The 16,436-nt window shown below is 35.9% G+C and overlaps 1 protein-coding gene across 2 annotated transcripts in view; it reads left to right on the plus strand.

Moving 5' to 3' along the window:
- The window catches only part of COPS4 (COP9 signalosome subunit 4), a 47,160-nt gene that overhangs the window by 6,611 nt on the left and 24,113 nt on the right, over nucleotides 1–16,436 (plus strand). For both annotated transcript variants that reach the window (XM_036906378.2, XM_036906379.2), the window contains exons 2-4: nucleotides 3,436–3,515; nucleotides 11,697–11,848; nucleotides 12,406–12,509. In XM_036906378.2, coding sequence (XP_036762273.1) covers nucleotides 3,436–3,515; nucleotides 11,697–11,848; nucleotides 12,406–12,509 — 336 coding nt within the window. The remainder of the gene's footprint in view (nucleotides 1–3,435; nucleotides 3,516–11,696; nucleotides 11,849–12,405; nucleotides 12,510–16,436) is intronic.

The following is a 16,436-nucleotide window of genomic DNA, read 5'->3' on the forward strand; positions in this document are numbered from 1 at the left end:
ATGGGGATTTCCTTTTCTCCACATCCTTGCCAGAGCATATTTCTTGTCTTTTTGGTAATAGCCATCCTAACAGGTGTCAGATATGAGATGATACCTCACTGTAATTTTGATTTGCATTTCCTTGATGATTAGTGATGTTGAGCACCTTTTCATGTGCCTGTTGGTCATCTTCTTTGAAAAAATGTCTATTCAGATCCCTGCCCATTTTTTTATCAGATATTTTGGGGTTTTTTTGCCATGGAGTTGTATGAATTCTTCCTATGTTTTGGATATTAACTCCTTATCAGATACATGATTTGCAAGTATTTTCTCCCATCCTGTGGGTTGCTTCTCACTTTGTTGATGGTTTCCTTTGCTGTGAAGGAGGTTTTTAGTTTGATGTAGTCCATTTATTTTTGCCTTTGTTGCCTTTGGTTTTGGTGTCAAATCCAAAAAATCATTGTTAAGACTGATGTCAGGTAGCTTACTTGCTATATTTTTTTCTAGGAGTTTTGTGGTTTCAGGTCTTACATTCAAGTCTTTAATCTATTTTGAGTTAATTTTTGTGGATGGTGTGAGGTAGTGGTCCATTTTCATTTTTTTGCTTGTGACTGCCCAATTTTGCCAACACCATTTATTGAAGAGACTGTCCTTTCCCCATTGTATATTCTTGGCACTTTAGTCATAAATTAATTGACCACATACGTGTGGGTTTATTTCTGGGCTCTCTATTCCGTTCCATTGATCATGTGTCTGCTTTTATGCCAATACCATACTGTTTTGATTGCTGTAGCTTTATTATAGTTTGAAATCTGAGAATGTGGTGTGTTCAGCTTTATTCTTTTTTCACATTGCTTTGGTCTATTTAGAGTCTTTTATGTGGTTCCATGCAAATTTTATGCTTGTTCTATTTCTGTGGAAAATGCCATTGGAATCTTGATAGGGATTGCATTGAATCTGTAGATTGCTTTAGGTAGTACAGACATTTTAGCAATATCAGTTCTTCAGATCCATAAACATGGAATATCTTTTGTGTCATCTTCAATTTCCTTTCATCAATATCTTAGTTTTCATTGTACAGATCTTTCACCTCCTTGGTTAAATTTATTGCTGGGTATTTTATTCTTTTTCATGTAATTGTAAATAGAATGTTTTCTTAATTTCTCTTTCTAATCATTTGTTGTTAGTGTATAGAAACAACAGATTTTTGTATATTGCATCCTGCAACTTTACTGAATTCATTTATTAGTTCCAACAGTTTTATATTGTTTGGTTTTAACTTTTGTTATGTTTTATTGTAATTTAATACTTCAGATACTATTTAACTTTTTACATTTATTTTTCCAGATAAATTATGGCTCCATATAAATTTTATGATTGATTGTTCTATTTCTGTGAAAGATGTCATATCTTCAGAGACTAAGGTTATTTAAAAGTCTTTTAATATTATACCTGAAATCTCTCACAGCATCTTAAAAAGCCTAGGTCCTCAATTAGCATTTTTGGATGATTTTATGTGGTTATATTAAATGGCTATTTTTTTGAATCCCTGATGCAAAATCGGTTTATCATTGCATATTAGTACTGCTAAAAAGTAGGTTCCTGTTCTTAGATAATAGAATTTACATATTAAAGAAGGAGCAAGGCAGCATCTAGCCTGAACTCTACATCCTACTTTTTTAATCTGTGGAAGTTGGGAGTTTGAGTAGGCAATTTTCAGTGCCCTGGCAGGATGTATAATTTGGTTAATATAAAACTTTTACCACTTTTAAGGTTTTTTTGCATGTGCCCCCAATACAGATTAGTTCATTGTTAAGTTATGAAACTATGAGTTAAAATTTGGGTTAATCAGCAAAGTTCTACAAGTAAGACAGTGTCATATTTGAATGTAATATTATTAGTATAAAATAATCTATGGGAATAAGAGTAAGAGGGCCTAGCCTTTGCCTTGATTTAATTGAATATGAAGAACAAGCCAATCAAAAAAAGAAATAATAAACTATTATATGTACTAACTAAAAGCATGCCCAGGGCAATAAAGTAAATGTATGAATATGGAAAATATTACACATTATCTGTATGTGTATATGAAGAGAGAATGAAATCATTCATGTAAATAAATTTTCAGAGAGCTCAATTTTACCCCTCAAACGTAGCAATTTTAAAAATACCAATTTTTATTTTAAAGCTTAATATTTCCTTGCTGTCTTAGAATAGTTTTTCTCTTCTTTTGTGGGAGTTTGCTGTGTTTTCTGTCAGTATACTTGCTTTTGTACAAAGTTTGATTCATTGTGTTTCTGAGATAGACTAATTGTGTTTTTGAGAAATCATATAACCTAGGTTGTGAGAATAGTATATGAGCTGAGAATCAGTAAGTAATGAATGGTAGCTTGAGGGTGTGTGCTACATAATACAAATAATAAATTTAAATGAGTTTGGGTCCTATTTATATATTTTTATTTTTTTACTATATTCTGGATGATGTTCTGAATAATTGCAATGCTACTTGATTTGGAAAATGCATTAACCAATGCTTTTAATAAATATTATGATTAAGACAAACAAAAGGGATAAATAATAGTATAATACTTACAGTACCCACCTATCAATTTAAGAAATAAAATGTTACCAATATTGTTGAATATTCAAGTACTTATGATGTACCCTTCTATGAATAATATATATAGCAGTCAATAAAACAAATATCCTTTCCCTCATGGGGTTTACATTTTCGGAAGGAACTTGCTATTGTTTAATAATTGTCATTGCTGCAGTTTTTAACATTTACCCATCCTTTTTAGAGTGCGGGTTTGAGTTTTATTTGGTCATGAATATTAGGCAGAATAGTTATTAGAGTAGAATGCAAATAAAGAATAAAAAGGCACTGATTGACAGTATAAAGGGTGTTCTATCAGTACATTTGGCATGGTGGAGTTTATTTTGTGTACGTGAATACATTCATTCAGTCTCTAATATTTGGTTTCATTGCCTAGTCAACATTATCCTATTGTTGGTAACCCTAGCAAGAGAAACAGATTCTGGGTCACATCAAATGATGTTCTTGTGTGTCTGTGGAATACATAACTGAAGGAAATGTGGCTTATCTTTTAAGGTATTTGAAAGGAAATAGACTTTTTAGGTTAAATTCAGAACTAGAACTTTAAGAAAAAGTGCACCTTTGATCTAATAACAGTTACAGATTCACCCTATCTTGTGATAGGCTTGAAACTTTTAAAACAGCTGTGATATATCATAGAAAACTGGAAGAAGTGGCACCATAGAATTACAGGTTTAGTGTTTGTGATAGATTGCAAACTTAAAAAACTCTGTGGTGTATTAGAAAGAAAACTGCAAACCTAGACACTATGAAAGAAACCAAGGTAAGTAGAAATGAATAAACAAATTTACATTAGAATATATAATGTTCTCTGACATTTTTATTTGATATTGTTTTAGGTATCGTCAGATCCTGGAAAAAGCCATACAGTTATCTGGGGCAGAACAACTAGAAGCTTTGAAAGCGTTTGTGGAAGCAAGTAAGTGGAGTGAGAATTCTGTGTTTGCTCTGTATGACTGACTGAGTTAGGACTTTAAAGCTTTCTCAAACTTTGTTTTATATCAGATTATCAATATAATTTGAATCAAGTTAAATACTCATTGAGATTGATTCTATAATTCAAACTATTCACAACTTAGTTATTTTTCAATGAATTGTCTTCAGTTACATTCTCAATTCAGGTTTTGTATACTTATTGATACAGTAACCAATGAAAGACTATATAGCCTAATGATAAAGAGAATAGTTTGGATTCAATCTGGTCTGTTATTTTATTAGCTGTGTGATCTTAGGTAAATTATTTAATGCCTTTGTGTGTCCTTTTCCTTGTCTATAAAATGGGGATATAATCCTACCCTATAGAATTGTTGGGACATTACATAAGTTAATATATAAACATATATGTGTTAGCTGTTATTAATGCTAAGAACATTTCTTTTGAAGAGAAACTAGAAATTTCCATCCTTCAAGACACTATACCCAGCTCCCTGACTTCAAATATACCCATTTATCTTGAAAAGTAGTCATAATTCAGGCTGGAATTTATACCAAGTTAATATTCATAATACTGGATAGTGCTTTACAGTGTGTAGTATGCTTTCATAGACATTATCCATCATACAGGCTCCTTTTAATAACTCTGCAACTAGACAATAGAGGTATGGATAGGTATATATTATAAAATGAGCCTCAGGATTAAGTGATTTTTGTCTCAAATGATTTTTTCTGTTCTTTAACTCCTTTTATGTAGCTAGGTGGGATTTAAGTACATAAATATGTATTTCTGTGTCTTTACTTTCTAGAAAAATAAAGTAAAAAAAATCAGTGGCAGAGCCCACACTAGAAACTGGGTTTTCTGATTTATAGTCCTTATTTACTTATATTTCCCCAAGAAGTACTAGTTTGTGTAGTAATTTCCTTCTAACACAAGTGCCTAATGGCAGTTATAACAAAACTTTTCTCAGTCACATCCAGTATTATCCAATAATGAATTCCAGTTAATATAACATAAACTGATTAGTTACAAGACCTGTAAGTTACTGCCTCAAAAAACTGGTGCCTGCAATGTGGGATAAACTGGCAGTGGTTTCAGAAAAACTTTTAGGAATGGACTTTATTGAGAGCATTGCATTGTAGTAGCAAAAGAATAGTGATTTTATAAACTTTGTAAACTTTGAATCCAGTGAACTTCCAAGAAAAGCAGTCTGCTGTTAAAATTATTCCCATCAACTGAATAGTTATGAACTGTCATTTATTTCCCAGTAACTGCTGACTTAAGACTTATCAGTCATAATTTATCTAAGCAGTGGGACTTAGCAGTCATAATTTATCTAAGCAGTGGTTCATAAGTGTGATTCATCTTTTACAATACAATAGTAGTGACAAAAAATACCTAACATGAGTTGAGTGCTATGTGTCATATTGTTTAAAGTGTATGCACTTAAGCTTCACACGAGCCTTATTCACATTTTACAGATGAGAAGACAGAAGCACAGAGAAGTTAAGTTTCTTGTCTGAGGTCATATAATAGAGAGTGGTGGAAGTAGTGTGGCTCAAGAGCTTTCATTCTTTTTTCTTTTTTTTTGTTATCATTAATCTACAATTACATGATGAACATTATGTTTACTAGGCTCTGCTCTACCACAAGTCCCCCCCACAAACCCCATCAGTCACTGTCCATCAGCATAGTAAGATGTTGTAGAATCACTACTTGTCTTCTCCATGTTGTACAGCCCTCCCCGTGCCCCCACACACATTATACATGCTAATCATAATACCCCCCTCCTTCTTCCTCGCCCTTAACCATCCCCACCCTCCCATTCTCCCCAGTCTCTTTCCCTTTGGTAACTGTTAGTCCATTCTTGGGTTCTGTGATTCTGCTGCTGTCTTGTTCCTTCAGTTTTTCCTTTGTTCTTATACTCCACAGATGAGTGAAATCATTTGGTATTTGTCTTTCTCCGCTTGGCTTATTTCACTGAGCATAATACCTTTTAGCTCCATCCATGTTGTTGCAAATGGTAGGATTTGTTTTCTTCTTATGGCTGAATAATATTCCATTGTGTATATGTACCACATCTTCTTTATCCATTCATCTACTGATGGACACTTAGGTTGCTTCCATTTCTTGGCTATTGTAAATACTGCTGTGATAAACATAGGGGTGCATTTGTCTTTTTCAAACTGGAGTGCTGCATTCTTAGGGTAAATTCCTAGAAGTGGAATTCCTGAGTCAAATGGTAAGTCTATTTTGAGCATTCTGAGGAACCTCCATACTGCTTTCCACAATGGTTGAACTAATCTATATTCCCACCAGCAGTGTAGGAGGGTTCCCCTTTCTCCACAACCTCGCCAACATTTGTTGTTTGTCTTTTGGATGGTGGCCATCCTTACTGGTGTGAGGTGATATCTCATTGTGGTTTTAATTTGCATTTCTCTGATAACTAGCGATGTGGAGCATCTTTTCATGTGGTCTGTTGGCCATCTGAATTTCTTCTTTGGAGAACTGTCTATTCAGCTCCTCTGCCCATTTTCTAATTGGATTATTTGCTTTTTGTTTGTTGAGGTGCGTGAGCTCTTTATATATTTTGGATGTCAAGCCTTTATCGGATCTGTCATTTACGAATATATTCTCCCATACTGTAGGGTACCTTTTTGTTCTATTGATGGTGTCCTTTGCTGTACAGAAGCTTTTCAGCTTAATATAGTCCCACTTGTTCATTTTTGCTTTTCTTTTCCTTGCCCGGGAGATATGTTCATGAAGAAGTTGCTCATGTTTATGTCCAAGAGATTTTTGCCTTATGTTTTTTTCTAAGAGTTTTATGGTTTCATGACTTACATTCAGGTCTTTGATCCATTTTGAATTTACTTTTGTGTATGGGGTTAGACAGTGATCCAGTTTCATTCTCTTACATGTAGCTGTCCAGTTTTGCCAGCACCATCTGTTGAAGAGACTTTCATTTCCCCATTGTATGTCCATGGCTCCTTTATCGAATATTAATTGACCATATATGTTTGGTTTAATGTCTGGAGTCTCTAATCTGTTCCACTGGTTTGTGGCTCTGTTCTTGTGCCAGTACCAAATTGTCTTGATTACTATGGCTTTGTAGTAGAGCTTGAAGTTGGGGAGTGAGATCCCCCCCCCCCCACTTTATTCTTTTTTCTCAGAATTGCTTTGGCTATTTGGGGTCTTCAGTGTTTTCATATGAATTTTTGAACAATTTTTCCAGTTCGTTGAAGAATGTTGTTGGTAATTTGATAGGGGTTGCATCGAATCTGTACATTGCTTTGGGCAGGATGGCTATTTTGACTATATTCTTCCTAGCCAAGAGCATGGGATGAGTTTCCATTTGTTAGTTTCCTCTTTAATTTCTCTTAAGAGTGTCTTACAGTTTTCAGGGTATAGGTCTTTCACTTCTTTGGTTAGGTTTATTCCTAGGTATTTTATTTTTTTGATGCAATTGTGAATGGAATTGTTTTCCTAATTTCTCTTTCTATTCGTTCATTGTTAGTGTATAGGAAAGCCACAGATTTCTGTGTGTTAATTTTGATTCCTGCAACTTTGCTGTATTCTGATATCAGTTCTAGTAGTTTTGGAGTGGAGTTTTTAGGGTTTTTTATGTACAATATCATGTCATCTGCAAACAATGACAGTTTGACTTCTTCCTTACCAATCTGGATTCCTTGTATTTCTTTGTTTTGTCTAATTGCCGTGGCTAGGACCTCCAGTACTATGTTAAATAACAGTGGGGAGAGTGGGCAACCCTGTCTTGTTACCGATCTCAGAGGAAAAGCTTTCAGCTTCTCGCTGTTCAGTATGATGTTGGTTGTGGGTTTATCATATACGGCCTTTATTATGTTGAGGTACTTGCCCTCTATACCCATTTTGCTGAGAGTTTTTATAATGAATGGATGTTGAATTTTGTCGAATGCTTTTTCAGCATCTATGGAGATGATCATGTGGTTTTTGTCTTTCTTTTTGTTGATGTGGTGGATGATGTTGATGGATTTTCGAATGTTGTACCATCCTTGCATCCCTGGGATGAATCCCACTTGGTTGTGTTATATAGTCCTTTTGCTATATTTTTGAATTTGGTTTGCTAATATTTTATGGAGTATTTTTGCATCTACGTTCATCAGGAATATTGGTCTGTAGTTTTCTTTTTTGGTGGGGTCTTTGCCTGGTTTTGGTATTAGGGTGATGTTGGCTTCATAGAATGAGTTTGGGAGTATTCCCTCCTTTTCTATTTTTTGGAAAACTTCAAGGAGAATGGGTATTATATCTTCTCTGTATGTCTGATAAAATTCCGAGGTAAATCCATCTTTCCCGGGGGTTTTTTTCTTGGGTACTTTTTTGATTACTGCTTCAATTTCTTTGCTGGTAATTGGTTTGTTTAGATTTTGTGTTTCTTCCTTGGTCAGTCTTGGAAGGTTGTATTTTTCTAGGAAGTTGTCCATTTCTTCTAGGTTTTCCAGCTTCTTAGCATATAGGTGTTCATGGTAGTCTCTAATAATTCTTTGTGTTTCTGTAGGGTCCATCGTGATGTTTCCTTTCTCGTTTCTGATTCTGTTGATGTGTGTTGATTCTCTTTTTCTCTTAATAAGTCTGGCTAGAGGCTTATCTATTTTGTTTATTTTCTCAAAGAACCAGCTCTTGGTTTCATTGATTTTTTTCTATTGTTTTATTCTTCTCAATTTTGTTTATTTCTTCTCTGATCTTTATTATGTCCCTCCTTCTGCTGACTTTAGGCCTCATTTGTTCTTCTTTTTCCAATTTCGATAACTGTGACTTTAGAGTATTCATTTGGGTTTGTTCTTCCTTCTTTAAATATGCCTGGATTGCTGTATACTTTCCTCTTAAGACTGCTTTTGCTGCATCCCACAGAAGTTGGGGCTTAGTGTTGTTGTTGTCATTTATTTCCATATATTGCTGGATCTCCATTTTAATTTGGTCGTTGATCCATTGACTATTTAGAAGCGTGTTGTTAAGCCTCCATGTGTTTGTGAGACTTTTGGTTTTCTTGGTACAATTTATTTCTAGTTTTATACCTTTGTGGTCTGAAAAGTTGGTTGGTAGGATTTCAATCTTTTGGAATTTACTGAGGCTCTTTTTGTGGCCTAGTATGTGGTCTATTCTGGAGAATGTTCCATGTGCACTTGAGAAGAATGTGTATCCTGTTGCTTTTGGGTGTAGAGTTCTATAGATGTCTTTTAGGTCCATCTGTTCTAGTGTGTTGTTCAGTGCCTCTGTGTCTTACTTATTTTCTGTCTGGTGGATCTGCTTTGGAGTGAATGGTGTGTTGAAGTCTCCTAAAAGGCATGCATTGCATTCTATTTCCTCCTTTAGTTCTGTTAATATTTGTTCCACATATGCTGGTGCTCCTGTGTTGGGTGCATATATATTTATAATGGTTATATCCTCTTGTTGGACTGAGCCCTTTATCATTATGTAATGTCCTTCTTTATCTCTTGTTACTTTCTTTGTTTTGAAGTCTATTTTGTCTGATACTAGTACTGCAACACCTGCTTTTTTCTCCCTATTGTTTGCATGAAATATCTTTTTCCATCCCTTGACTTTTAGTCTGTGCATGTCTTTGGGTTTGAGGTGAGTCTCTTGTAAGCAGCATATAGATGGGTCTTGTTTTTTTATCCATTCAGTGACTCTATGTTTTTTGATTGGTGCATTCAGTCCATTTACATTTAGGATGAGTATCGATAGGTATGTACTTATTGCCATTGCAGGCTTTAGATTTGTGGTTACCAAAGGTTCCAGGTTACTTTCTTTACTATCTAAGAGTCTAAGCTCACTTAGTATGCTGTTACAAACGCAATCTAAAGGTTCTTTTCTATTTCTCCTTTTTCTTCCTCCTTCATTCTTTATATGTTAGGTATCAAATTCTGTACTTTTTGTCTATCCCTTGATTGACTTTGGGGGTAGTCAATTTAAGTTTGCATTTGCCTCGCAATCAGCTGCTCCACCCTCCCTACCGTGGTTTTACTACTTCTGGTGACAGCTATCCAACCCTAGAAACACTTCCATCTATAGCAGTCCCTCCAAAATAGACTGCAGAGATGGTTTGTGGGAGGTAAACTCTCTCAGCTTTTGCTTATCTGGAAATTGTTTAATCTCTCCTTCAAATTTAAATGATAATCTTGCTGGATAAAGTAATCTTGGTTCCAGGCCCTTCTGCTTCATGGCATTTAATACATCATGCCACTCCCTTCTGGCCTGTAAGGTTTCTGCTGAGATGTCTGATGTAAGCCTGATGGGCTTTCTTTTGTATGTGATTTTTTCTGACTCTGGCTGCTTTTAACAGTCTCTCTTTTTTTTTTTAAACTTTCCTTGGAGAACTTTAATCGTCTACTTTTATATGAATCATTTATTAAGTTATCCTTGATCTTTCCCATTTTAATTACTATGTGTCTTGGTGTGGTCTTCCTTGGGTCCCTTGTGTTGGGAGATCTGTGGATCTCCGTGGCCTGAGAGACTATCTCCTTCCCCAGATTGGGGAAGTTTTCAGCAACTACCTCCTCAAAGACACTTTCTATCCCTTTCTCTCTCTCTCTTCTTCTTCTGGTATCCCTATAATGCAAATATTGTTCCGCTTGGATTGGTCACACATTTCACTCAATATTCTTTCATTGTTAGAGATCCTTTTTTCTCTCTGTGCCTCAGCTTCTTTGTATTCCTCTTCTCTAGTTTCTATTTCATTTATTGTCTCCTCCACTGTATCCAACCTGCTTTTAATACCCTCCATCGTGCTCTTCAACGATTGAATCTTTTACCTGAATTCATTCCTGAGTTCTTGGATGTCTTTCCGTACCTCCATTAGAATGTTGATGATTTTTATTTTGAACTCCCTTTCAGGAAGAGTCACAAGGTCCATATCATTTAAATCTTTCTCAGGAGTTGTATTAATAATTTTACTCTGGACAAGGTTCCTTTGGCGTTTCATGTTTGTATATGGCGCCCTCTAGTGTCCAGAAGCTCTATTCTGGAGCTGCTCAGCCCCTGAAGCAATGTCAGGGTTGGCCGGGGAGCGGTACTGGTGCCTGGGGGAGGAAAGAGCTGTTCCCCACCTCTGGGCTGCTGTGCCTGTCTCCACTGCCTGAGCCAGTGGGCAGGTCACACAGGTATGTTTTTGTCCCAGAGCAGCCGGATATGGATCCCTGCTTTTCTCAAGCAGCCGGAATCCCAGTCTCCCCAGGAACTCTGCCTGTATTCACTTTCCAACCCGGTAGTCATGCGAGTCTCATGAAAGCACCATGAAATGTAGGTTTGTGCTCCCAGAGCAGATCTCCAGAGCTAGGTATTCAGCAGTCCCAAGCCTTCCACTCCCTTCCTGCTCCGTTTCTCTTCTTTCCGCCGGTGAGCTGGGGTGGGGAAGGGCTCGGGTCTGTGGAGCCACAGCTCTGGTTCGTTACCCCGTTAAGTGAGGTCTGCTCTTTTCTCCGGGTGTGTGCAGTCTGACGCTGCCCTCTTTCCTGTTGCTCTCTCAGGATTAGTTACACCAATTAAATTTTCTAATTGTATCCAGTTTTAGGAGGAAGCCTCTGTCTCTCCTCTCACTCCGCCATCTTTAATCCCATCCTCCAGAGCTTTCATTCTTAATCACATGAGATACCTCATAAATATTTAAGTAATATCATAAAATATGTCCGTATATCTAGTGCCAACCTAACTTGTTCTTTGTTGTTTTTATTGGGAAAGTAACAAGTGGCAGTAACTGTCACTACTTAGTTTATTTAAATTTCATGAAAATTATTTCACTGTTTCTTCTTTAACTCCTTTTATGTAGCTAGGTTGGATAGAAATACATAAATAAAAATATGTGTTTCTGTGCTTTTATTTTCTAGAAAAATAAAGAGAAAGGAACAATATAATATTCTGAAGTGTTAACAAAACTTTTCCAGCCATTTCTGTTTCTTAGAAAAGTGATATTTTTACTGTTTTGGTGTAGTCATTATGTAATCAATTCAGCATAAGGAAAACTGATTCTGTAACATATGATGATTGGGGTGTGGAAATCCCTCCCTGAGTAATGTATCACAGGTTGCACTAATATATATTGTTTTTAGTATTAATTTTAGGTAAAGATTATTTATTGCTTAATGAAAATGTATAAATTACTCATGTTTTCTTATCTTTTCTTTTTTTAACAAGTGGTAAATGAGAATGTCAGCCTTGTGATCTCTCGACAGTTGCTAACTGATTTCTGTACACATCTCCCTAACCTGCCTGATAGTACAGCCAAAGAAATATATCATTTCACCTTGGAAAAGATCCAGCCTAGAGTCATTTCATTCGAGGAGCAGGTAAAAATCTAGAGCACTGAATTTTAAATTTAAAATAGCAGCAATTATTTTGAAAGATATTATTAAATTTTTGAAGGAGATAATCATTCAACTTAATTTTTAGCAAAATAATGTGCCAAACAGCATTTTACCATGTAAAATCAAATATATATTAGGACATTGTAATTCCAGGTGATATTTGCTCATACATAACAATTAAATTTTATGAACCAAATATTACTCTTTAGACAGTTTTTAAAAATCAGTTAAATTGTTAATATTGAAAATATAGAAAAACTCCAGCATTATATATGCAGTAATATAAAAGAAAAACTTAATATTTAAACTTGATTATTGCCATAATCCACATTGTAGAAAAGTATTAATTGACTATTTTGATATTTTATGAATATGAAATTCACAAAATTTGGGTGGTCTAGATAAACATGTAGTGTTTACTTGCCAGCTTAATATGTTGATTGAGAGCATTGTCACAATAGATTAAATTGTTATCTATTTATTTTAATTAATTATGAATGTCAATTGAAAAAGTTTGACATGTATACCTACTATTCCAGGTTGCTTCCATAAGACAGCATCTTGCATCCATATATGAGAAAGAAGAAGACTGGAGAAATGCAGCCCAAGTGTTGGTGGGAATTCCTTTGGAAACAGGACAAAAGTATAGTAAATAGTAGATATTGGATGGAGATATATATAGGATATGTATACTTTTTCTCTTTTTTTCCTTACATTCTAGTGTAGTAAACATAATAAACAATAAGTGACTTTTGTAGTATTAGAAGGTAATAAATACTATGGAGAAAAGAAAAGGGACAAAGTGGGGCGCAGGTTGTATTATTAAATAGTGTGATTGGAGTGGTAGGGTGGTGAAACACTTGAAGGAGGTAAGGAAGTGGCTATGAGCTACTTGGGGGAAGAGTATCAGTAGATCTTCTTGGAGTAGGTTGCTGGTGTAAAGGCCCCAAGGTAGGAGCATGCTTGAAGAGTTTAAAGAAGAGCAAGGAGACCAGTGTGGGTAGAGTGGAGTTAGCAAAGGGAAGAGAGATAGGGGGTAATATCAGAGTACTGGGGGCCAGATTATATGGAGCCTTATAAGCCATGTAAGGCCTTTGGCTTTTCTCTAAATGAAGTGAGGATTTTGTACAGACATGGTTTGACATGTTTTAAAGAATCCTTCTGATTACTGAGTTGAGAATAAACTGTAGGCGTGCAATGATAAAAGTAGGGACATTAATTAAGAAGCTTATTCACTACTGCAGATGAGATAGAGATAGTGAGAAATGTTGGCTTCTGGATATGTTTTTGAAGTAGAGCTAAAGATTTCCTGATAGATTGGATATGAAGTGGGAAACAGAGCCAAGATAAGTCCTGGTTTTGGTCTGAACAACTGGAAAGATGGAGTTGCTATCTACTGAGTCGTGAAGCATAGGTTTTGAGGGAAGATCAGGCGTTCCACTTTGGACATGTGATAACTAAAAGGAAATATATAGTAGGGTGAATATATTAGTCTGCAGTTTAGGAGAGGTCTGGGCTAGAGATAGACATTTCCAAGGGAGGGAGTATGGATAAAGAAGAAGACTGAGTGCTGAGGTCTGGAGCACTCCAACTTTAAGAGGTGATGGGCAGGAGAAAGATACAGCAAGGGAGAAGGATTGCGGTAAGAAGAAAACCAGAAGAACGTAAGAGTGTGGTGACCTAGAAGCCAAATGAGGAAAATGTATTAAGAAGGAGTGAGTGATCAGATGTGGTGTTGATAGCTCAAGGAAGATGGAGTGAGGGTTAGCCACTGGAGTTAGTAATGTGGTGGTCACTCGAGACCTTGGCAAAAGCCATTTTGGTGAGATGATTAGAATGAAAGCCTGATTGGAGTGGTATAAGACAGAATGTGGGAAGAGAAGAATTGGAGATAGTAAGTATGGGCAACTTTTGGGAGAAGTTTTCACAAAAGGGAGCAGAGAAATAAGTAGAAGTAGCAGAAGCTAGGTTAAGAGATTTTTTTTCTTTTATGATCAAGTGCAAAAGCAAAAACTTCATGTAGTAGTATAGGGGAGAGGATTCTAACAGGAGTAGACAAGAGGGGAAGAATGTACTGGAGAGATAGGCTGTAGATAGCAGAGACTGTTCATCTGTGATAGAATCTCTCAACCTTGGCACTACTAGCATTCAGATGGGCTGATTTTGTTGTGGGGGTGCACTGTCCTGTGTATCGCAAGATGTTTAGCAGCATCCCAGCCCCAATTCACTAGATACCAATAGTACCACCCTTAGTTGTGACAATCAAAAATGTGTACAGATACTTCCACATGTTCCCTGGTGGGCAGAAGAGCCCCCAGTAATCTACAATAACAACCAGGTATATTGGCCCAGTTATTAATGGCGTGGTGGTGGACTTTGTTCAAGTACTTACTGATTGTGTCAGTATTCTTAGTGAAGTCAGAATTAGTCATAATCCGCAAGTGTGGCTGGGAGTGGAAATTGTGAGGTTGAGAAGAGACAAGAAAGTGAGAAAAAATCCTCTAGGATAGTTAGACAGTGAATGGACTAGGAATGTATAGTATACTTGGCCACATTAAGGGTCTGTTTGAAGGTTGTAGTGATTAAAATGAGACCATTCAGATTGGTGGGGTGTTTTTCTCCATTACAGTTTTGCTTCATGGGTATAGGAAAGGAGTGATCAAACTGTTAGGTTTAACCAGAGTTATGAATTTACTCAACAAGTTTGACAGCAAGAGAGGGACAGAGGGATGATTTCAGTGATTATAATGATTGCCCATGAAATTAAGCTGTGCAAGGATGGGAAGGAAGGCCATGAAGGGGGAAAAGGTGGTGACAGTGTAACAGGATATGTGGTTTGGACGGCACCATGCGTTCCATGGATTGTTGAGTTTGGGATACTAGAGAACATGAGGTGGAAAAACAATAGAAGAAATTAAGATGATAGTTTGTAACTCTTATTCAACCAATCTTACTTCCTTTTGATATTTATTTTTTTAAGAACATTTATAGTTCTTTATAAAACCTTCCTCCAAAGTATATTACACAGGAAGGATGAAAGGTGTGTGATTCTTGGTTATATTTTTAAACACACTTCCCCTTTCAATTGGAAGGTATAAAAATACCGGTTGTGATGATTTCCCTCATTTGTGGAGTATAACAACAAAGCAAAACTGAAGGAACATAACAGCTATAGAATCACAGACTACAAGAAGGGACTAGCAGTTACCAAAGGGGAGGAGTGGGGGTGGGAGGGAGGGGAGGGAGGGATAAAGGGATTGAGGGGTATTAAGATTGGCACACATGGTGTGGGGGGGATCATGGGGAAGACAGTGTAGCCCAGAGAAGGCAAATAGTTACTGTGGCATCTTACTACACTGATGGACAGTGGCTACAGTGGGGTATGGGGGGGACCCGATAATATGGGTGAATGTAGTAACCGCATTGTTTTTCATGTGAAACCTTCATAAGAATGTATATCAATAATACCTTAATAAAAAAAAACAGTTGTGAACAGGATTAAAAATATTTCAGCTGTTTCTCTACCTTTTTACCAGGTGAATGAGGGATTCTTTTTTTGACTTTATTAATATTTGTGATGATAAGGCAGGCACTACCTCAGGCATCTTGCCTTTTGTGCATTATTTATGGAATTGTCAGGCAGTGATGCTTCTTGAAGAAGCAGCCAGTTTATAAAAAAACCTTTATATGTAGATGTTTTGTTTTCCAGGACCTCCTGTTAATTCATTTTTTTTTTTTCTAGTTTGAAAAGGCTGGGTGGTAATTACCATTTTAAGGGCCCTGTGGCATTATTTATATCTGTGAAAATACCAAAGAACAGAAAATTTAGTGGTTTCTAAACATGTTAACTTAAAGTAAAAATAATAAGTAGAATCTGGAAAAATGATTGAAAATGTTTTTCTTTAAAAAATAATTCTGAGTAGTAGAGTTAGATACACTTGGCATAAAATTGAAAAATTCAAAAAAGTATAGTCCTGTTTATAGATAGCAGCTTGTGAAAATTTGAGTTGTGAATGGAAATAGTGGTACAAATATTAATATATGACTGGAAAAAAACTGAAATAGTATAAAAAAATGTACAAAGTAAAGAATTAGGTTCAGAGCTGGGCCAAGTGAATTGTAAACTCTATTCTTGCCACGTGGTGGCACCACTTCCACTGCCAATAGAAAAGGCAAATTTTTCTGTGAGGATTCACCTTGAATTATGTGAGTTTTGAATTATGTGAGGTCTTCAGTTGTGTATTTCTTGCATAAGATGTGACCACTGGGATGAAGAAGAAAATGCAAACCACCTGTAATTTCACCATCCGCAGATAATTGCTGTTACTATCTTGCTATAATGTATGGAAATAACTTTTAATGGTGCTTTACATACCATTTTGCTTAGTTTTCTCACTTAGCAAAAATATATGATGACTGTTTTCACAAAGTAATGATAATAATAACTATATTATTCTACCTTCTTTATGTACCACAATTTAATTGATTACCATAAACACCACAGTAGGTAATTTCCAATGTTTCCTATCGTAGATATTTATGAATAATTTTGCAAATAAATATTCCTTGT

This window comes from Manis pentadactyla, chromosome 5 (genome assembly GCF_030020395.1).
Source record: "Manis pentadactyla isolate mManPen7 chromosome 5, mManPen7.hap1, whole genome shotgun sequence".
Lineage (NCBI taxonomy): Eukaryota > Metazoa > Chordata > Mammalia > Pholidota > Manidae > Manis > Manis pentadactyla.